The sequence below is a fragment of the Ciconia boyciana genome, chromosome 4 (assembly GCF_034638445.1).
Source record: "Ciconia boyciana chromosome 4, ASM3463844v1, whole genome shotgun sequence".
Taxonomy (NCBI): Eukaryota; Metazoa; Chordata; class Aves; order Ciconiiformes; family Ciconiidae; genus Ciconia; species Ciconia boyciana.
This window is the reverse complement of record NC_132937.1, coordinates 95,992,020-96,015,013: the sequence shown is the minus strand read 5'-3', so window position 1 is coordinate 96,015,013 and position 22,994 is coordinate 95,992,020. Positions and strand designations below refer to the sequence as shown.

Sequence of the window (22,994 nt, the reverse complement as noted above, 5' to 3'; positions counted from 1 at the left end):
ATGTTTTACATGGCCCGAGCAGTCCGGACATGAGTCTGGAGGATTGTGTGCAACTATCTCCAGCCTTTTCTGCTTAGAACTCTAGCTTTTGGTTAAAATTAAAATTGCTTTTTAAAATCACCTTTCAACTACCTTGGAAGTCAAAGAGGATCTTGTAACAGCTCAGAAAGAAAACCAGAAGCTAATGGGCTACATGAGAAAATTGGGGTAGATGCTTTGATTAAATCCAGGGCTCACACTCAACTGATGTGAATCAGAACCATGCACTAGAAATGAGAGGCAGGACTTCCAAGTGATATTTAATTAATCAGGAAAAGGAGGACAATATGATATTATTTAATTTACTCAGAGCAACATAGGTACTTCATGCTGTAGTGATGACTACTACATGACAAATACCATAACAACAGTAGTTGCATAAAAAACGATAATTAAATATGTACCTTCATGCCCTTCGGAAAGTACTAGAGTGGATGTTTACCTCCGGACCTACATTTTCCCATCAGATATTCCTCTCAGTCTCTCTCAAATAAACGACAGTTCTGTGTGGGAGAGGTCCTTCACAAACAGAGGATAATAAGGACAGCAGTTTTCAGCTTAAATGGTAAAATGGTTTAATGTATTTGTTTCGTAATTGTGAAGACTATTCCAGCTAGGACCCATTGGTTTAAGTCTCAGCAGAGGCATAAAGCTAAGGCTCAGAACAAAACCTTTACGGCGCCTGGGGTACATATAAGTGTTGAAGACAGAGAGACATTTGCAGTAGGATGGGACTGCAGCACTCATTAGTGGTGCTGCCAGGTGAGTGCAGAAAGCCTCACAAAATCCCAGCAGACAAAGTGATTTACATTCAGAACTGCTATTTATATTAAAGCTTTTTGGAAGATGCAGATGAAGTTTATTCTCTGCTTATTAAATAACAACGGACTGGGCATAGCGTGAGCAACCTGCTATGGTTGACCCTTCTCTGAGCATTGGACTAGATGATCTTCAGAGTTCCCTTCCAACCTCAACTGTCCTGTGACTCTGTGATGTTGTAGCTATGACGGTAAAATCTTCTTCAGTTAAATATTTCTGCACAAGACAAATAGAGCCATAAAAAACCAAAACAGAGCTATCCTTCCTTCCCAAGAAGTAACCTGAAAATAGTATGGTCATCCTTTTTCTCCAGGGCATTAACAAACAACTCACCTCAGATGATATTAAGGCTGCTATAGCCATTTGACAAGACCTGAGAATTCCCGCAAAAAAAGCAATTTCTGGTTATTCTTATCCTCTCTGACCAGCAGGATTAGCCGGCAATTCAAGATCAGACAATGCCAGGCATCTGCTCCAATCCTGTTTCCCAAACAAAATGAATTAAACAGGCTTCCCAGATACACATCAACAACAGGTTTCATTGGAGTTCCTACTTTTTGTGCCAATGCCACTGATGAAAATGCTGAATGAGATTGGTCCCAAGACTCATCCCTAAGGAACTCCAGAAGTAATCTTCCTTCAGCTTGGTATTCTCCTTTTTAGTAGTGTTCGTTTTAAAAATATACAGTGTTTCATTTTCCTAACACTAGCAGATTAATACTGATAGATTTTATGAATTAAATTGATTTTGGAGTGTAAATATAATAGCAGGGAAATCATTTAATAGTCAGAGAAGGATGAAAATTCAGAAGTTGACCAACATTATATGGAAAAGAAATGAGACAGAAGGTGACAGATCGCCAAAGGAAATTTAGGAAAAAGATTTGATGAGACCTCAGACTTTGTGAAGGGAATTAGAATAAAATTAGAGCAGAAAAATATTTAGCAGAAAAGTGGTACTAACCCCTGATGAGAGGATTGATGCATTACTGGAGACAAGAGGGGATAGAAGAGGGTTTCCAGAAGATGGAAACCCTCTCCTAGATGATCCTCTTTCAGTAGGACAACCAGCTCCTGGCACATTTTTCTACATTAGTATTGCTCAGAAGATGTTCAAATATACTACTTTCAGTCTCTAAGCAGTCTGGACGTGCTTTTATCGCCTTGTTTTCCTACCATTCTTACTTCACTGTTTCTACATTTTATTTTTCCCACAAAGCCAGAAAAAAACAGCTTTACCTTAAACTTTTAGCAGCATCTGAATTCCCATGTGTAAAGGTTTTTTCTTTCCTCAGGTACCTCCAGGCTGCTAGATCAAACTGCAGAAGTTGTCAAAGCCAGCTAGGCTATACGAAACATTTTCAGGGAATCATGTTTATACACGCAATCATTTATATGTTACAGGTACAAAGCAAGGAAGAACAATATATCCAGTACACATGTATATACACACAAGTGTCTACTTTTGGGAGTAATAGTGAGAAGGTAGTTAAAATAGTGATATAGACTGCAAAAACATTATCTCAAAATCAAAATAATATTTCCATCCCAAAGGCAAAACTTTATACAGCACTTCCTCAAAAAAAGAGGGGTTTTTTTAGGTTCAGAATTTTTTTTTTCTCACTGAAAAAAATTTTGTAAATCTTTTTGAACTAAAAGATTTGCTGGATAAACCCAGACCTCAGATGACAAATTGTTACGGATAAAAACATACATTCTGTTTAAGTAGTTATATTAAAAGTATAAAACTCTAGACAAGTCTAAACATTTAATGAAAGATAGCATGGTTTTCCTCCTGTAAAACAACTACATGTTTTATCTTCCCCAAAAGTACAGTTTAAACTGAAGAAAAAATTTACCTGGGAAATCATTTGTAGAGTAGTATCAAAGAGAAGTATTAATTAAGGATAGCCTTTGAAATTTGATTTGTGTTTCCTAACTTTGGTTAATTTCCTGTCTTGAAAAACCATTTGTGGGCATGTTTCTCTATTTTGTCTTCTGTCACCACTAAAATATTTTGGACAGGGGAGAAGCAATTGACTGACATCTCATGTCAGGCTATTTCATGTGACAGTTTTATAGGCACGCCTGGAAAACATGGTCTTCCAAAAGGTGAGTTAGAAAACCATGCTCACAGAGTAAGTCTCAGTTTAGTAGCTCTACTAAATAGAAGGATGAATGGAATGAGGCTTAAGTCCAGAACTGTTCAGTGTTTTCATTAATGGTCTGGGTGTTAGCAATGGAGAACGAACTTACTACGTTCACCCGTAATACCAAATTGAAGAAGAATGACCATTCAAAATAATCTTGACAAACCAGAGAAATCAGCTACAAAAATGGGATGCAAGTCAATACGGTTAAATGCCAGTTACTAAACCCATATGGGAATAGTCAGGTGCACAAACACAGAATGGAAAAACAAGTGACTACCCAGTACCTCTGCACGGAAGAGTCCAAGGATTATGGTGGATCACAGCATGAACATAAACTAGGAGATGTTATGCCATTGTGAAATAGGTGAACATTATATTCGATACATGAATAGGAGCACTGTCTATTGACTCACAAGGGAACCCTTCTGCTCTGTAAGCTTCCCCTGCAGCAGGAACTCCATCGGCATAGAGGGATAGCGAAGATCCCAGCTTTTCTCCGAGACTTAACCAAGCAGCACTGAGTATCATATTAATTTAGTAGGTTTTTAAAAAATATGAGGCGTTATTACTGAGTTTTCTTCCCAAACGTCACAGGTTAGTTTGAAACAGATTTTACTTGACTTGGTCAATGAAGGCCATTGGGTCTACTTCGATGCATTGGGATGAACGAGTTTGAGGATAAAGTGGATGTCCCCACTTCTTATAGACAAATATGCACCATAAAGAAGTTTCACTGATTTTTTGCAGCTTTTGTAATACTACCTCTGCTCTCACAAATAATCTGTGCTCATTTTGGTGGGTCTTTCCTCTTCAAAGTCAACTGGAAAATGGAACCTTATCGGTAGAAAAGCAATGGTTTCTCACATAAATCTTCAGAAAGGAGCATTTCGCTAATACTTCTTACATGGTTGTGGAGACTGACATACTGGAAGTAGGCTACGAGGGGTGAGGAGGTGTCCCTGTGTACACAGTCTCAGCTGACTGGGAACTGGCTCTGTACCATAGCTATCCTAACTAGATGACACACCTGTGCTCACACAGTCCAAGGGATGTATCTGCCATCACGTAATTTTCTGTTCAACTCCTGGCTTGATTCTATAAACCTCAAAAAAAGAGAAAAGAATAAACTTTCTGACAGATTTTATTACATCTGCCAACTGTGTGTAACGTTTCCTATTTATGTAACAACATTTTACTATTAGAAACGAAGTTTCTTGAAAGCAGAGTTTCAAGGGATGTTCAGCTCCATTTACCTTCATTTTCTGCTGCAGGCACAATTAAACCAAGCTCTTGTATTTTGGGTTAAGTCATGGAACATTTTCACATTAAAACTGAAACTATATACAAGCTTTTGCTGAAAGAATTGTCAGATCAGCACTGGAAGATTTTAAATCAGGCAATGTCTATGAATGGGTGTATGAATAGGTCTTTTGTGGTCTTGTCATTTCTCAGGCACAAAGCCTTTGTAGCAAGCAAAATATTTTGGCCATTCATGTTTTTACTGTGTGATTTATAACATTGTCCCAAAGCCCTTTGTAAATTTAAAATGCTGTGACCATGTTTTTCAGAAAGGAATGCTTAAATATAATATTCCCAGATCCTCATGTAGGTTCTTAAAAGAGGCCCTGATCCTGCAAATACTGACACAGATGCTTTTAGTTAAATATAGGACTGAATTTTGGCAGAATCAGGGCCTAAATAAGCTGCCATTTCAAAAATACCAAGTAGCTTCCAAGGACCATTGCAAGCAATAGAGCACAGAAGCAGGACTATGTTCTATGTCCTGCTGACTTAAACTCATGTTTAAAACTCTTGTTGGAGCACATCCTTTCTGAGACAGTAGAACTGGCTCCCTCTGCCTTACACGAGCATTGATTCAGGCTCTTAAAATTGCAAAGCAGAAACCTGATGTGCACGCTTAGTTCAGTACACTTGATTTTGACCACTGAAGGTAAATACATGTTGCTCACCTTTTCTTTGATGAAGCCTTAAATCTAAATGAATGCATCAGCTTTCGGCAAGAAAAGGTCATGCATTAACACACTTTGCTAACTAGTCCCTTTACTCATAGAGTGTTTAAGCAAATAAAACCAAAAGTGATGTCTTTTTAGAACACATTTTATTTTTTTTAGAAATCACCTTAAGAAAAATGATGAAGTATCAAAAATGGCAATTTTAAAGGCTATGGGTTTCTACAGAAGGTTAAAATAGAGTCAATATTGACTTTATAAGCACTTTATTCTCAAAAGCAAGAACATCTTACAATGCAAAATGCCACAAAGAACCTTCAAGTAAAAAGTGAAAGGACATTGCTTTGGATGCTTTATGTCAGAAGATACGAAGCATCCAAGCTCTCCTTCCCCATGATAAAAGATCTACAGAGAGGCTAAACTGATTTTAAGGCTGTCACAAATCAAGTCTAGCATGCCAAGGGTCTACAACCACGTACTGAAGAATGGGGACAAGTGCAGTGCAAGAGCATTAGAGCAACGTGTCATCAAATACCACCTCAGAGTAAAGATTTCAGCTCAGTGTCTATAACAAAGCCTTTTAGTTTTATAGCTTATCTCTATTAGAAGTGCCAGTCTCTCAGTTTCTCAGCCAACAAATAGCTAGATGTCATTAAAGAGGTCCTCCGGCTCACAAGTGTTTTCCAGTGTTTCAAGAGACATCACATCCAGGGAATGCTTGCCTGATGTCTTCTCTGAGGCCAGATCAGGTCTAGAAATATAAAGCAAAAAGATTCAAAAGAAATTTAGATACAGATATAAACAATTCCAACATATACACCGCCAGGCTAACCATTTAATAGTGTATTTTGAGCTTTTTGTTAAGGTTACATGTAAGAGAAAAGTACTTTTTGTAAGGCCTAATTACTTGCTGAGATGGCAATGGCAAAACAAGCAGATGAAATGCAGCTTATAAATGTCAAGGGTTCAGCTATTTCATTATCATTTTTAGGACCCTGAGAATGACCATTTCACGCACAATTTCCACATGGAGAGCTAGGGAGAGCAGAACAAATGCAGAAAACATACAAAGGATCTGCTCTTCTACTACTGCACAGGGTGATGCTCTGTTAACCACACTTTATTTTTTCCCTGGCACTAAGCATGTGTCTGTTGTCCATCAGTTTGAGATGGAGGAATATGAAGGATCAGACTGAGTTGTCTCAAAGGTCCATGCCCCAAAGGTGCAAGCCTCTCTCCAAACAGTAGAGCAGAAGAAAATGAAGGCAAATGAAGAAAATCCTTCCATATACCTGAATCCAGCTATTCAGGCACTTTTGAATCCCTAACATTCCCTGTATGTATGTTGTGTTTACATTTGCTATAAATGTATGCAAGCAGAAGCACTCGCCATTCACTGATATGTGTATGCTGAGGTGCAGGTTTGCCCTCAGATAGCTGGACACCACAGAGTCCTAACTGAAAACTTCACGCCTGAATCAGACATCCATTACATTGAAAAACATGCTACTCTGCATCAATCAGTCCCATTTAGCACTCCTTTGACTGTCCTCATCAACGTAGATAATTTAAATGTCTCTTGGCTATATGAGCTCCTGGTGTTTGCCAAGAGCCCATATTCACTGTTTCTCCTCTCTCTCCAAGACACTGTTCTGGTACAGACAGCTCTCCGCTTATGCCTGGGAAGGCAAGGTATCTTGTGTTTCCAAAAATGGTGGCATTTGCAACAGCTTCTGATCCCTATAGGAATTAATTTTATATGTATAGGCTGAATCCACAAAAAAATCTTTGAATCCCGCACAGACAACTTTACTTTTGCGAACTTCAAGAGGATAATTATCGATCACAGATATGGGTGGTTTTGGTGACAAGATATTCCAAGTCGATATCACTAGCTGCTTTGAAAATAAGACATAATCTCTTAATCTGGGCTCAGTATGCTGTAGGTAATCAGTGTAGGCAGCAGGGAGCAGATCTGATGTGCTTGTATTGTAGGATTTTGGACTGGTTGGAGTTTTGTAAGGGTTGATGGCTTCATGCCCAGGTATATTCTGCTGGTGTAATCCTGACAGAAGGTGAAAAATTAATATATAACCAAGGCCAACACATCAGCCAGCAGGATGGGAAGAACTAGACAGAAGTGATGGAAAGCGTTACTCTCAAATGCTGCCATATGAGGGCTTAGTGCAATGAGGCACGCAAAAGCAATCTTAATTTTCAGACTAATTCAAGCATTTGCCTTCAACTGCTCCACGTTGTAGAGCCAATATAGTTAGGGAACTTCAGCAGGTTTTTTTTTCTTTTAAAATTTGGTTTCAAACAGATTCAGAACCAAGTTTTCCAGAATTCCCACCTAGAAATCTCTAGGGAGCAGAAGTTTTTATAATACACTGCAATCTTCAAAATGCAATGAGCTTCCTAAGACCCCAGCCGCTGCGTGATTCATAGCCTCTCACACTTCAAGTTTGTCAAGGCCTTGGAGGTTCAGAGCTCTCACTACGATGTTTCCTGCTGTGGACCTGGGGAATGATTTTCATTTTGAGGTGGAGCCCCCCGTGCTCCTGGGGAATCCGCAAAAGCCCAGTAAATGCTGAGTCTTGGATGCCGTCACTTCCTAAGAGCTCTCCAATATTCAGAAGGGTTTCCTCACCACTCTATCCATCACTCCAGTTCTGCAAACCATTCAAATTCAATGTACTGATATATTCAGATTACGATAATTACTTTCTCTGGAAGTCGAACTAGCTTACTCTGCGAACTCTTCCAAAACGCTTTCCTTCAGGCCTGAATAAATTGTGTCCAAGCATTTTTTTTCCTTTTGGTATGCAGTGACATCTAGACAGATGTGTGTCTCATCAAAAGTCACTTGGACTAACTGTGAAACAAACCTGCCAGAATCAGACCCTTTGCCAATGACCTCTGGTCAGCAGGATCAGATCACTCCATGCTGATGGCTAGCAAACAACTCATTTGTACCCTAATTTTTTTAAAAAATATAGGTAGCACACCCCAACACAGTGTAACACTCAAGTTTACTTATTGAAGGTGTGTTGTTCTTTTACCTTTCTAGATCTACCTAAAGCATTAAGTCTCCAGTGAGAACATATGTAAATCACACAGTGTGGAGCCACACACTGATCATTTTAATTAATTCTGAAAGGCCTCATCAGCAAATAAATTAGGCTGTGAAGACCTCTGTACCACCACAGGCTATTTCAGGTACTGGAAGTTTTTTTTAGAGCATATGCTTATATGCCATATAGCCATATAAGACTAGGTATATAAGACTAAAAGACTTCTGAGACCCACATTTGTTGACTTTGAGGTTTCACCTATTACAGCATTTTCTGATTTTGAAAAGTAAGCCTGACAGTGCTTAAGCAATGTCAACAACAATTTTATCCTCATTGGCTAAAATAACTGTTTTCAACACTATACATGAGATCACATCCATAAGCCAAATCACTGTTGATTTTTAACATTACGCAGCTAGAACTATTAAGCTTCTGTGTTCTTGTAACAACATCGTCCTCATTTAATCTCCAAAAGCTGTAATACCGCGCCTGTGAATAAACCCAACTACACTTGCAAAGTGGAAGCATTAGGCTCTGTACATGAAGTTCATAAGCAACTTAATTTTGGTTTTAGGACTTGATGATTCCTATTTGCATGGAAATTATTCACTGAATGCCAACAGCTTGCTTTGTGCTGTGAAATTATTTGGAATCTTGGAGTCTCACTGAAGCTGTATTACCATATCCTGATGCATAACTGAGTTAATTTCTTTAAATTGCAGTAAGTTGTATAGTCCTCTCTTGCCAAAAAGCCTGTAAGTAAGGCATTCTTCTTGCAAGTTTATTCTTCTGTTGGATTACTTTTTGAAGTCTTGCCTTTTGGTAAACTTAAACTCCATTAACACATCTGGAGAACTGCTGACTATAAGAGATCATTTCATATTTCCTGACATTTAGTTCAAGCCCTTCATAAATTGAGACAGAAGACCAGATCCACAGCTGGTGTGAATCACTGGAGCACTAATAATGTCAGTGGAGCTCTGCTGACTTGCACCAGCTGAGATTCTGGCCCAAGATTTGGAAGAAAGTGGTTACATTACTTGATCTTTCTTTCCACAGCTGAGTAAGAGCCATAAGAAACAGAAGACACACAACACTTTAGTACTTAACTAAACAGCACAGAAACTCAAAGCTTTGAAGGGTGATGGCTTTGCATAGCTTGGGAGAAAATGCAACACCTTCTTTTGCAGTAGGACAGATGGACCACTCCCATTTGCTTCTTGTGATAAATTATTCCTGAGTTCACAGAGACCCCAGCGATCTGCACAACACCATTCCTGCTGCAACAGACGGCCACTTCCACGAGATAATGTTTGTGAAGCAGTATGAAGTAGAAAATAATCTTCTATGTGACTGCTACAAATGACACGATTAAAAAGGGCTTCCTAGTGGCCAAAAGATCAAAGAAATTGTAGCTGTGCTGAAGGAAAATCAGGTCAGAGGCTGTAACATCAGCACAACTGGTCATCTTGAGGTACTTCTTGCTGGAAAGATGAAAGGTTCTTGCACTTAGCTATGCTTGTATAGCCAGCCCAGCACATTGTGGTTATGATTTTACTCAAGTTTTTGTTCTCAAGCAACTCTCATGGGATTTGAAAAGAGAAATACCCTTGTAAATTAACATAGCTATAAAAGTTTCCCAAGAAACTTAAGTAATCTAGAAGGCATACTTTTGTCCTTGGACCATTACATTATTTTCCTCATTAGTAATTGAAATAATCAGTTTCAATCAAAAGCTGGCATTTTACTAAGAGAGGAGATTTCAGCTCTCCCAGAAGATGTGTAGCAGTATTTTAGGAAAACGCTGAACTTCTCAGTGTGTTTATCTTTCCTTAGCTTGGTTTAATGGTTCATTTTTGTCATTAATCTGAAAAAAATGAAGGCTTAATACCATGAGTAGATATTAACAGAGGATATAATCTGATATATACCTTCTTCAGTATCATAAAAATAGGTGGCAGCAGCAGCTCATAAACAGAGAATTGGTAGTCATTACAGCATTAACATAGGAACAAAGGTGAGGCACCTCAAACACTAATGAACGCTCACATTGCAACCGACAGGGCAAAAGCTCAGAGCGACATTTGTGCTCCCGAGATGGTACTTTTAGATCACCCCCAGAGAAAAACTGGGATTCTTTGATTTATCAGCAATCTGCTATCTTGGCTGTATAAACATCTTCTTCACAGAAAGTCTTCAGAAGAAAGGTACTCATCAGCCATCGTTATTAAGGAAGGATTATGAAAGGAGCTTTGAGTAAAGCTCATGGCTATACGTAAAATCTTGGCCTTGAATAACCGACGCCCCATGGTGTGAGCTCTTGGGAGACATCATATTGACCGCCTATGGATCCTGGCCAAAAAGAGGAAAGTTCAACCATGAAAAGAAAAAGAAATGGTGTAATGGAGGAGGGGGAAAAGCCTTTTATGTGAATGGATGCATCAAGAACACTATGTGCAGACAGACCTCTTTAAAGTTGAATATTAAAAATGTAAGTAGACTAAATTGAAACTTCATGTCATTAAAAATACGATCATATTCCCCTTTACAGAAATGCTACAATGACTATAATATAAGGTAAATTATAAAGGTATTTTTCTTTTTAATTCAGTTTAAAATGGAAAATGAAACTCAATAATTTGGTTTATGTTTTGGCAGTACTATGAGTATTCAGCTTCCAGATACAGTCTACTCTGGCATTTATTCCTAGAAATAATATGAAAACAAACCCATATATTTATAATTGATCTTGCAAAATGTAAACCCCAGCAAGTCATGAAGAACTTGCTGGATACAATCACCTTCACGATCTGAAATTACAGTTGACGGACTTTTCCCTAAATTATGTTAGTGAAGAAACTGAAGATTTTTCTGCCAATTTCAATCATCTGAAGAGAGCAGTGGTGTTAGAGATCATCAGAGCCCAAGCTGTACCTGGCCCCAACGCAGATTCACAGAGGCTAGGGAAAAATACTCAAGAAATAGCTGAAAAGAATGATTTCTAGCTTAAGGGATACTATCTCCATCCCTCTTAGAGAACCTTCCATGTGTGGCATTTTCCTACTCTCAGTGTATTAAGCAAGCAGTCTAGTCTCAGTTAAGGTCAGCAGACAGATAATAATAATAAGCTTGTTCAATCACACAGTTAATGAAGAATATTTTCAATGCAGCAACCACAAATTTAATGTTCAGCCAGGGAATCAATGTTCCTTAATAAGCTTCCACCTCTGGCTGAAAGCCAAGCTGCAACTGCACCTGCATTCATCACAACCACTGTGCAGTAAGATAAGTCTGGAATTCCCTCAGTAAACAAAACTTAAAGCAAAACTTCAAAAACCAGGACAATTGCTAAACACCATCTTAAGCTCTTGCAAGCACCACTCTTTGTTCTCTAGAACTAGAAACTATCAAATGGGGGATAATTTTGATTTATGCTTATACAATGTTTTTTTTTTTTACGTATACCTGGAATCCTTCAGAGGGATAGAAGTGAACTGGGAATCCCTTAAACATCACAGAAATTGATATAGTGATTGCAGCAAGAACAAACTCGCAAACAAATCTGCTACACTGAGAAGATACTCATATCTCTTACTGATTTAACTTTTAATATTGATATAACTTCCAATGACTGGTCTAGATCTGTTCTCAACATTATTAATCATCCACTCTATTTATTTAGTCCTACAAAACAGATGGCCTAAAGATCCTCAGAAAACCGTATGTAATGTCTAAAATGGCTGCACAGACAACACGTCATGTAAATGAACAATGCTGACAGTACTTTTGTAGGGACTTGTATCCCTTCAGTTGCAAATTCACGATTAACTTCAGTTGGCATAGGTGCAGGTCCTTATTTAAAAAGAACATTCCAGTTTAGTAATATAAATATAGTCTTGGATCTTTTCATCTTATCAAATGCACTTGCAGATGCTTACTAACAAATATCTACTTAAAAATGTAATAATAGATGTCACTTACAAGGAAAAGCCTAAACCATGTTTGTTTTAGACAAGTAGCACACATTTCTGTGGCTCATTTCCACTTAAACTCCTTCTTGCTTAAATAAACTAGACCACATTTACTTTGAGGAACGTACTAGCACCACTGCCTTCACTGGGAAAAAAATACAAATCTCTTAATCATAACTACAAGAGTATATAGTAAAGGAAAACTTAGTTTGTTTAGGAATTTTGTCAAGGTCTTTCATAAATCCAGTACATTGCAAATTTATTGGCAAATGCTGGAAGCCATTTCTCATAGTCATTAAGCGCTATTTATCACATATACATTTATATAACACCAGCACCAGCTAAATTGTGTCATAACCCTTTTCCAGGCTGTCAAAGCCTGGAGCTGCTTTCTCTCCCTAACCCTTTCTTGTCCTCTCAGGGTGATCATAAACAGTAGCCAGAGACCTAAGGGGGCAAATAAAAATCCCTGAACCAATTTCTCACATAGGAAATGCGTGTCCTCGTACTCCTCCGCCTGTAGTCCCCGAGGACAGAAGGGGTCGAAACGGCTTCAGCCGTTGTACAGTGGTGGAGCGTGGAGGGACTGGTTTTCTATCTCAAAATCTGAAGCCTGCAGATGGCAGCTACAACTGCAAAACCACGTTGAATCAAATAACAAAAATAAGAGCATTTAACTGGAGGAATATCCAGCAACCCTAAAACCTACATTGTGCTTCAGATGTTCCATGTCTTTTCCACTCCTTTCCAGTATTGAGGCTCTCAGTGGCTGTTTAAATCCTAATGACTTCAACAGCAGTTAAGCACTTGCTTAAAGTTAAGCATGTGCTTACAAAGCCTCCTGAACCACAACCTCAGCTTGCAACTCTCCGGGGTCCACCCTTTGCATTGACTGCTACAGAATGAAACCCACAACTTCACAAATCAATAAAATTAAAATTATTCTTAAAGAAAAATAGATTAATCCAGTGTTCATATGATGAAAAGTTCCCTTTTAATACTAGGCTAGGGTACTCTGATATCTTTACTAAATTACTAGGTATAGCTAAAAACGTCCTCTTCTCAGAAGGATGTAGGAGTATCCATGGACGTAATCCTAAAAATTATCTTTTAAAAACTTCTGTGACTGAATTAAGCAAATTATTTCTCCCTTCTGAACAACTTGTACACGTACACCTGGGCACCAGCAGAAACCTATTACTGCCCAGATTACCTATTATCCACAGAGCTGCTCAGCAGGTTTTGGATCATTCACTTTCATCAGCTTATTGCAGAAAACCACTTTGGATCAGTACAGTATACGGGTATGATTTACGTACAATTTTCTAACGACAAAATGCACTTAGAAAGATAGAGGCAGCAGTGAGTTCTTAATAAATCTGGGAGCAGTGAATTGAATAAACTGGGAGCAGGCTTCAATATATGAGTTAAGGTAGGGCAGATAAAGTATAACAAACTTTTTTCCCCCGTCTAGTAGGTCTCTAATGGGTCTCTATTGAATATAATTTTTTTTCAGTACCGAGAATTGTGCTTTCCTTTCTGCTGTCTCTTGACTCCCATTCAACCTCTCCTATGTTCCTTCTGGCCCCTCCACAGCCCAGATCTGAATTCATTCATACTTTTCTGAAATAAGATCAAACCTTTGATATTTAAGATCAAATCCCTGCCTACAGTGACACCTGTGAGAGCTGAAACATGTTCAAACAGCAGTACCAAAAAAAAAAAAAGAAAAAGAAAAAAAAAAGAAGAGGGGACAGCACATCCAGCCCTTTGAAAACACCAGGAAAAAAGTAAAATAGGTACAGCTGGCTGAGACAGAACAGAGCTGGACGCTGCAGCAGCCAGTGTTTTCTGCCTAAAACTGAAGTTTTTCTCCTCTGCATTTTCATCATACCGTACCCATCCTTGAAACGTCTCCTCACCCAGGGCAGAGAACAGACATAGGCTTTGTCCACCTAATGCCAACCCTGTTCCTTACTTTGGGGTGCCTAAAGCAAATGAATGTGGGCCGAAGAGCCTGGCTCTCAATCCTGAACTTCTTAACTTGCTGGTAATACTTCTTTTTACTTTGGACATGTGGTTAAGATGCTTTAACAATCTTCCCTTTAGAGAGCCCATCTATCAAAATGTCTATTCGGTGGAGTAAAGAAGCCACTTTCAAAATGTATCTTCTATTATTATAGGAAGCAGGAGTCATCTGCAGCCCATGATGCAATTACTGTAAGATGGCCTGTATAGCAGGCTTCAAAAGTCATTTTTTCTCCTCCAAAACCCCAACTGGTCTCCGTCCATTTGAGCTCTCAGGCTCTGCCTAAGCAGCAATATCTGCAGTAAGTACTTTACCAGGAGCATTTAACAATAGACCAAATAGCCAACTCATTACTTGTTGGGTAAATGCTGCAAAAGAGTCTCGACTATAAGATTTTTAAGAAAGGTTGTACTACCTCCAAAACCAACAAAACCCCAAAGAACCAAAAGGATGGGACTGGCTCTGCATGTTTCTTTCACAAAAATTCTTATATAAAGTGGGTTTTTCTTCCTAATGAGCCTCCCTACTTTTTATTCCCATAAATGGTCAAATTCACAGAAAGATTCTTTAGCCCTTAAATTTCAGAGATTTCCTTTTCTGGCAGAACAGTTTCCATACATGTTGTACCAGTAAGAAGGGACAGTCCCAGCTTACTCATGCACACATGGACCTCCCCCAGCGTTATGGTAAGGAAGGTCCGAGACCTAACTGGTGCCAAACCAGCACCAGTCACACCCCAGCTGGCTGCGACTGTGCTGGGATTGCTGCAGATCTGTCCCCAAAGGTGGAAGGGAGGGGAGCCCAGAACGGCCACCTGCCAAGACCTGTCTCTGCATTAGCAGGACACCCATCTTGGTTTTGAGAAAGGAACCGAGACGACCAATGGGCAGGAGTTACAAGCCATGAATTATTGAGCGAGGCAAGCTGAAAGACAGCAATCAACCCTGTATTTTAAATGGAAATTTCTGATTACTACCTTTCCACAAATATAGGCACAGTTTCAGGGAGCCCATGCACCACAAGTCCCTTTACCAGATGTTTCTTCTCGGGCTCCAGGCTTTCAGAGACATTTAGTCAATCAGGAAATTAAGAGCAGGGTCTTGGACAGACTTTAGGCATCTGAAGCTGGACTATCAGGCTCATCAAGACTACTAACCAGACACACAAATGCAACCACAAGAACGTGCACTACTGGTGTCACACAGCCAAGGTCCTTTGGGCTGCCATGCCCCCATGCTCACCACCCTTACTTAGAGACGTCACCTTATGCTTTACACTCCAAGACTGCTCAGCACCTGTCTTACTTAGCACTAGGCACGGACACCTGCAAGTTTTATTTCACATGCAGCGTAACTAAGAAACATTCAGCAATTTTGGTCACTGTGACCTGCATTGGGCTGAAATCAGTGCCTTCCTGCAATGAAGAAACAGGCCACGTCAGCCTGTTGGTGTCAACCCGGTGTTGCCCAGAACCCCTTCTCCAACAGCGGCCAAGAGCAGATGCTCTTCGAAGAGCTTTTCCAGCCTCCAACCATTTGCAGCTCAGAGGCTTCCTGAGCCAGAGTTAATTTCTGTGTATTCAGTAACATTCAGTATATTTCTCTTTCACAAAATGGCGCTGTCCCTCCCTGAGCCCATGTAAACTTCTAATATTCCCAAAATCTTGGAAGATCTCCACAGGTAATACATAGGAATCGGAAAAACACAGCAGAAAACACAGAATGCAATGAAAAGGGGGAAAAACATGACAAAATTGATTAGATACCAAGGTACAATAATTTTCTTTACAAAGCTGTTTCAGTTCCACAGCCTAAGCCAGATTTTAACTTCAGTTGTGATATATTAGTATAAACCTGAAGTACCTCCACCAAAGTTTTCTTATACTGGTCTGGTTCAAACCGGCATTCAAACCACAAACTTTATAAAATTTTAATCCACAGAGAGCCTTGATAATTGTGCCGGTGCTGCACCACTGACAAATTTAGATAGCTTGCCTTTTTGTGAGTGTCAGCACAGTGCTCTAGAGGATTTTTTTATCTTACAAATGCATTAAGAGAAAAGGGAGCACCATACAGGTGGGCAACTGGGACTTTATTAGGAGAAGGCAGATGTCAATCAGAGTAGAATAATCATGGTGTACATGTGAAACAGATGCTGCCTGTGTAAAACAACCCAGTGTGCTATACAGATGAATCACTGAAAATGCAATTACACCTGCATCTTGGGTTATTGGTAACGAGTCCACTTATTGGAAACCCGTCTGGTTTTATCCATGATTTTCCCCAGTACTGGGAAACAGGAAAAGAGTAACCACATTTTTCAAGTACACCTCCTCGCCTGATGTCTCTGTTTTTCATTTCCAGAGAAAAAATAAGAATTGATAGTAGGTTTATAGTCCAACATCACAGGGAAGTCACTGTCTTCTGTTAATTAAGACAGTGACAGTTTTAATATTTTGGATCTTGATTCTGTCTGAAATAGGTACCTTTGCAAAAGAGAGGGAGGGAGAAAAAGTGAAAGAGCACGACAGAGAGGAGTTCCCATCTGAAACATAGCATGTAACTGCCTCAGCCCTGGCATAAATTATTGTGAACCGAATGAGCAGCTCAGATAGTACAAATGGATGCAAACAATTTAAAACACCTAGATATTTAAAAAGCCCTTTTTTTTTTTTTTTTAAAGCACTATTATAAATAAAAATGTTTGTTTGAAAAGCTTCCCAATAAATCTGGCAGACAGAAAGCATTTCTGGTATCACTAGGAAAAAAAAGAATAATTTTTCAGAATTCAGTCTGAAGCCTGGGTTTTCAGTTCAAGCTTAGCTTAGGTCTCCTTTTAATAAAATCAGCTTCTTTCAGAGCAGAGTTAGACTAAGTCATTGGCACTTTTTAAATGATTGCATATGGAATTACCAAAGCTCTTTAGCTGTGAGGCCTCATCTCAGGGGTGATGAGTTCTTGCTTTCACTTGTTCCAGCACAGTGCAGGGTGAGCCGCAATTCCCTCCATAACATTGCTGGCATGCAGCCCTCCTAATCCCCCAGCGAATCTTCTGAAGAGTTTTATTACTAAAAATACGTAGCATAACAATTGACTGTATTGTACATACACATATATACTCTTGCCTGTTAAAGATTATAGGTCTGGTCATAAAAGATGGGAGTTTCCCCACTGGCTTTATGTTGCTTTGTATAGGTTCTTTGTACACAGCACGCCGACATCAGCCTCCCAAGACTTAGCAGGAGGTCAGTGGACTGTATTTTTAACCTATTTGCTTTTTTTCCCCAGACATGTCTGGAGTCACTAGTGAGACAGTAGTCCAAAGCATTGGTCATCTTATTGCTTTTTATCTTTCAAAACTAATGACAGAACAAAACCCAAACAAACAAGACTGTCCTGGTTGTGTATGCTATTAGGTTTTGACACAAACCAGAAGCAAGGAAACAAACCCCAAGCACATCCTACTCACTGGTTAGGTTACGATGGTGATATTTGTGTGTTCACTTTGTATGGAATTGCTTCTGCATTGTTCTGTCAGGTACATTTACATTCCTTGTAAATGTCTGTCTCAATGTAAAGCATACAGCAGAATCAATATAGAAAGTAATAGGTGCTGACATATTGATTCTATTCACATTTTTTAAACTATGAGAACATTTTAAAGAAACATTAATGAAATAATAAAATAATTGATACTGATCCCTGTGAAAATCAGGATACAAGATAGGTATTTGGAAAAAAGCAGCAAACTGAGAAGGCTGTTTAACTGTGCGGCTGTTTAATAACAAACATAGCTTTTAAAATAATTTATCGACCAGCTTTCCACCAGCTGCTATGAGAAGAGGAATCCATTCTACCTTTTTATACTTGGTATTGCTAATTGTAATAAGATATTCAGGCAACAGTAATAAAAGCTCATTCTAAATCTGGTGGGAACCAATGAAAGCAATTATGGTGAGGGTTTGGTACTGTCAAACTGTCAAGTTTCAAGCTTAATGTAATTCTTTAGAGTTTACGCTTTCTCTATTCTAGAAGAAAAAGGCTGCAAGCCATTTTCTGTTGCGAATGCAATGAGACCAAGGAAACAGACCATTTAACTGAAGAACGCCAAAACACTATATAAAGCACCAATAAAATTATATGCCATGTCATAGCAATTCTTCAGGAAGGGACCTGTCTTGCACTCTTGGATATTACTAGTGAAAAAGTATGACAAGGGCCTTGAGGCTCTTGGTGGGGTGGAGTGAGAGAAATTTCAGAGGTTTAGGAAGCGTGTTCATTTAAATTTTATCAATTGTTTCTGTTTTTCTAGGCTAGAGACATGTTCCATTGTGGAGGAAACAATGAAATAATAGAAAATAATAGTGAGTCATTAGGTTTAGCCTGCATACTGCCATTTATCAGCAGAACATATTCTGCCTAAAGTTTTTCCTACAGCTGCTTGCAAAACTAGCACTAATGCTAATGCCCTACACATACACTTCCGAGTCGCACAAGCTTTGTGATTATAAAAAACATTGAACTGCCAAAACAAGGTGCATTCTACGTCCTATCTGTATGAAAGTCAAGTACAGCGTGGACAGTGTCACTGACAATATGGCACCTAATGCGTGTTTCCCCTAATGCCTAATGGAGTCAGCTCCACAGCACCGACAGGAAAGTGCCACTGGGTCTATAGAATCATAGAATCCTAGAATATCTCAAGTTGGAAGGGACCCATAAGGCTCGTTGAGTGCAACTCCCTGCTCTTCGCAGGCCTGCCCAACACTAAAGCATATGACTAAAAGCGTCGTCCAGACGCTCCTTGAACTCTATACATCAACTCAGTCTTCGCCTCCTCAGCTGAAGCTCGCTGTGATGGTGAAAATCATCCTGAACGATGACTGGATGCACCAGGAAGCAGATCTCTCACAGAAGACAGATTACTTTACCTGTTTGTTTCAAATATTCCATGAAACAACAACTGTCAGTCAACAGCGAACCTGAACTGGAGTTGAACTGCTTGCAGAGCAGCCAGTGAGTAGACAGCAGCAAATAATGATGCATGAAGTCAACTTCAATGGAAAAAATACTCTACTTTGATTTGTGTTTTAATTCTACGCTGAGGGAAATAAGATGTTCTCTTTCACTGTGGGGCCAGGCGCATTAAAAGTTTGTGAAAGAGAGTACAGCACAGGGCCACATAAAGGACCTAGATAATGTGATGGAGATCTGGCAGAGATGCATAACCTAGGCAGGAATGACCACAGAAGTAAACCCCAGTTCTGGATCTAGGAGTGTTAAAATGCCATTTATACTATCTATGTTACATCTGCTTGCCTACAGCAAAGAGGAGGTGTGGCCAAACTACAAAGAAATCAGCATGGTATATGACGAAGAACTGAGACTCTGATAAAACTAGTATTAATGACTTTGGCTAGTGACGGCTGCTGCATTTTTTTTTTTTTAAACCCCAACTTTACTCTGTTAGCCAAAAAAATCCCAGCAACAAAAAAATAATGTGGTAATCTACAGCCTAGGAGACTGTTTAGGGAATGAATTAAAACAAAGTTGTCCCCAGGCACAAGGCGTAGAATGCAGTAAATATAAAAGCAACTGATGGGCATAGTATCATTTGCTGCTCACAGATAAGATGCCTATACCTACAGAAAGGGAGGCTGTTTGGACTTAAACTACTTCTGTTCTTCCCTGCACAACAGTTTAATGAACAGATAGGCACATTTAACTGACTCTCTCTTCATAACAGGAAGTGCTCAACAGACAGAAGAAAGAGTTGGTAGACAAGATACAAAGAATAAAACTCTTATTTGATTACTAAAGCTGCTGCAAAACCAAGGCAGAAGGAAATACTCATGCTTCCAGACAGAATTTGTATAGTAAGATGTTATTTCGCTTCCTGTAAGCATCCTAGAGCTGTTCCCAGCATTACAAAAATGAGCAGATTCAGAAGGCTTGGAATTGGACTGGAGGCTTATCAAAATCACCCAGTTCTTCTCAAGCCTTTAAACAGCAGAAAATCATGAAAGGATATAACTCTTGTAAGATTTCTGTATTACCACTTTCAGAAATGAGAGGGGAAAAAACCAGTCATACCTCTTTTACAGAGTGGGATGAAAAATGGGATAACATGAACACTCAGGAAAATTCTTTTGAAGTTTGGATCAAAAAAGGAATTAAGCCTTGGGGGCAGAGGAAGGAAAGTTACTACTTTATCATATTGAGTCATTCATCCTCAGCACTTCCGTGTGTTTATTACGTGTCAGCAATCACAAATTAGACAACAAAAGTGTGATAACACTAGCCATTCCTAGAAAGCACTTAACAGACGATGCTTAATTCAAAGGTGTGGGGTTTTTTCTTTTAATCATTGGCTGAAAAGACAACAACTCTAGTGAAACCGTCTCTGGTGAGCAGTCCAGATCGATATGAGGCGAACAGCTAGAATTAAATCAATAAAGGGAATAATGAATCCAACGACACTTCTCTTTAAAGCAAAAAACCCAGGTGATTCAAATTTGCTCACAGATACTGTCCTGCCTCACCAGCGTTGACTGGCTTCTACAAGGCTTGAAGCTGATGAACCACTGTGCTGCTAAAACGCCTTAAAAAGCAAAAAGAAAAAGGAAAATTACCCTGTGCAGTATTGCATTGTTGTCTGAACAGCCTTCGGGGCTCCCCCCTCTCTCCATCCCATAATCTGGAGAAGGTAAAGGAGCCGCAGAGGCACACAAGCCCCTAGGAGACCCACGGGGTGCCTTCCACCCTGGTGCCCCAAGGCTCGCCAGCAGACACCACTGGGATGCTGCTCTGCGTCACCACAAAACAGCAGTGGGCTGCTCCATGGGCTCTGTTCGGTTTTGCCTGCACCAGCAATATCACACCCATCCCTACTTCAATGCTAATATGTATGAAGATTAAAAATTGAAGTGTTACAAACCCGGGTGAGGGAGAGAAATGTATGGGTCTTCTGAGGACCACTCAAAGCAATACAAGTTTGGACAAAAATCACATTTATAGAGAGCCTGTCACTGGCAGACTGAAGGTGGCTGCTGGAGAGAGGCGAGCAGATGTCACGCTATGTAGTAAAAGCAAGTTGTTATTGGCACAGGTTTAGAATAGTCACGTTGCACGTGTGTGTCTAAGCCATGGTGGCTTATGTAGCTTGTCCCAAACGAGTGCCAAAAACACCTATTTTCCCACCGTACCTCTCCATGCATTTCATTTATTGCTTCCACCCTCATCATCCAGCAGTCCAAATGGCAAAATCCAAGTGCTGCCTCTGACGGGAACAGGAACACAGTAGCTGGCTGGCATAAACCCAGTATGGGTCCAAATTGGGAGAAGCTGGATCTTAGCCAGCTACAGAATAGGCAGCTTTTGGTGGCAGGAACAGTTTTCAAAGGTTATGTATACCACACTCTGGCAGAACCTCCAATGGATGATGTATTGCTACCCTTTCCAAACATGAACTCCCTTAACGGAGAAGCAAGTCCCAGAATCACTAAAGGGTTTGCTGAGTTAATGTGTTAATAGTGCTTCTTTGTGCTGTAGGAAATTAAGAGAATCTTCTGGAAAAAAAAAATCAAAAATGCAATCCTGGGAATAAACACACCCAGCAAGGAGTATGGCAACCCTAGCACAAAGATTTGTCAAGATGTCTGTTGAAAAGACTACTGGGAAAAATCATACAGAGAAGAGTCCTGGTAAGATTGTTATTATTGCAAAAAACCACAATGATAAGTAATGCATGCTGCACTGATGACTATTTTGCAAGGCCAGATTCCAACCCTACCATTCAAGGGAAAAATAAAACAACCTTAAACAGGAGATTGGAAACAGACTCTTCCAACACATCTTGAAGTCAGTTTGCTAAGTAACTGCCCAGCCACCCTTGCAGCCTCTGGGCTCCAGCAGTCATCGCACCTTGCAATATCCTGCCTCCACAAGAAGTCCAAGGAAATAACCGTGGTCCACAGACAGAATCACAGAATCGTATAGGTTGGAAAAGACCTTTAAGATCATCGAGTGCAACCGTAAACCTAACACTACCAAGTCCACCACTAAGCCATGTCCCTAAGCACCTCATCCAAACGTCTTTTAAATACCTCCAGGGATGGCGACTCAACCACTTCCCTGGGCAGCCTGTGCCAATGCTTGACAACCCTTTCAGTGAAGTAAAATTTCCTAATATCCAGTCTAAACCTCCCCTGGCAAAACTTGAGGCCCCCTGAACTTGTCCCCTACATGACAGCTATTCAGGGAGCTCTGTAGCTCCAAGGGTGTATTTTAAAGCCTGACAATCTCACGGTATCTGAAATTGGAGGCTATTGAGCAAATTTCATGAGGACATGTTCTTGCCAACCCTCCTTGGAATAATCTATGTCTATGAAGCTTTTTATATGTATAGCCAGTTGGGAATTTTCTGGCTATGTTTTTCAGCCAAATCAAAGATACATATTAAATATACATCCACGTTAATTTTAAGAAACCTTGGGAAACTAAGGCTTTGGGTTCATAAACCAATAACCTAATTATATTCGCCCACATACAGCATTTTTCCTATTCGTGACAGATAAAATGGCTAGCAAAGCCATTAGTATTTCCCTTTAAAATATACCAGATATATCACTGTATAGTGGGAACTGTCTAACGCATGAAGGAAAGACACATTTATTTTATATGTTTGCCAGACAAAAAAATACAGATAGTAAGCACCAACTTAAATTTGTTTTTGAAGAGTCTTGTCAGAGAAGGGAGCAGATGAGTTGTTCTGTTTGCTGCTGTGACAGGACAGTCTTTATTGTTAGCTTTTTCAGTTTCTGTCATACAGTTGAACTCTTATTTCTGGGTGAATACACTAAAGAGAGTCTAGAGGTAAATATTAAACCAATAACTGCAAGGTGAATAAAAAGCCTTTTCTGGGACAATCTTTTACTTAAA

At 39.6% G+C, this 22,994-nt stretch overlaps 1 protein-coding gene across 8 annotated transcripts in view; it reads right to left on the bottom strand.

The window, feature by feature from the left end:
• Positions 1 to 481: 481 nt before the first annotated feature.
• Positions 482 to 22,994, bottom strand: part of XRCC4 (X-ray repair cross complementing 4) — a 190,644-nt gene continuing 168,131 nt past the window's right edge. For 7 of the 8 annotated variants that reach the window (XM_072860694.1, XM_072860692.1, XM_072860689.1 and 4 more), the window contains one exon: positions 5,157 to 5,732. In XM_072860694.1, coding sequence (XP_072716795.1) covers positions 5,624 to 5,732 — 109 coding nt within the window. In that variant the 3' untranslated portion in view covers positions 5,157 to 5,623. Of the gene's footprint in view, positions 559 to 5,156; positions 5,733 to 22,994 lie in introns of those variants that run through there. The other variant, XM_072860697.1, reaches the window with a different exon arrangement.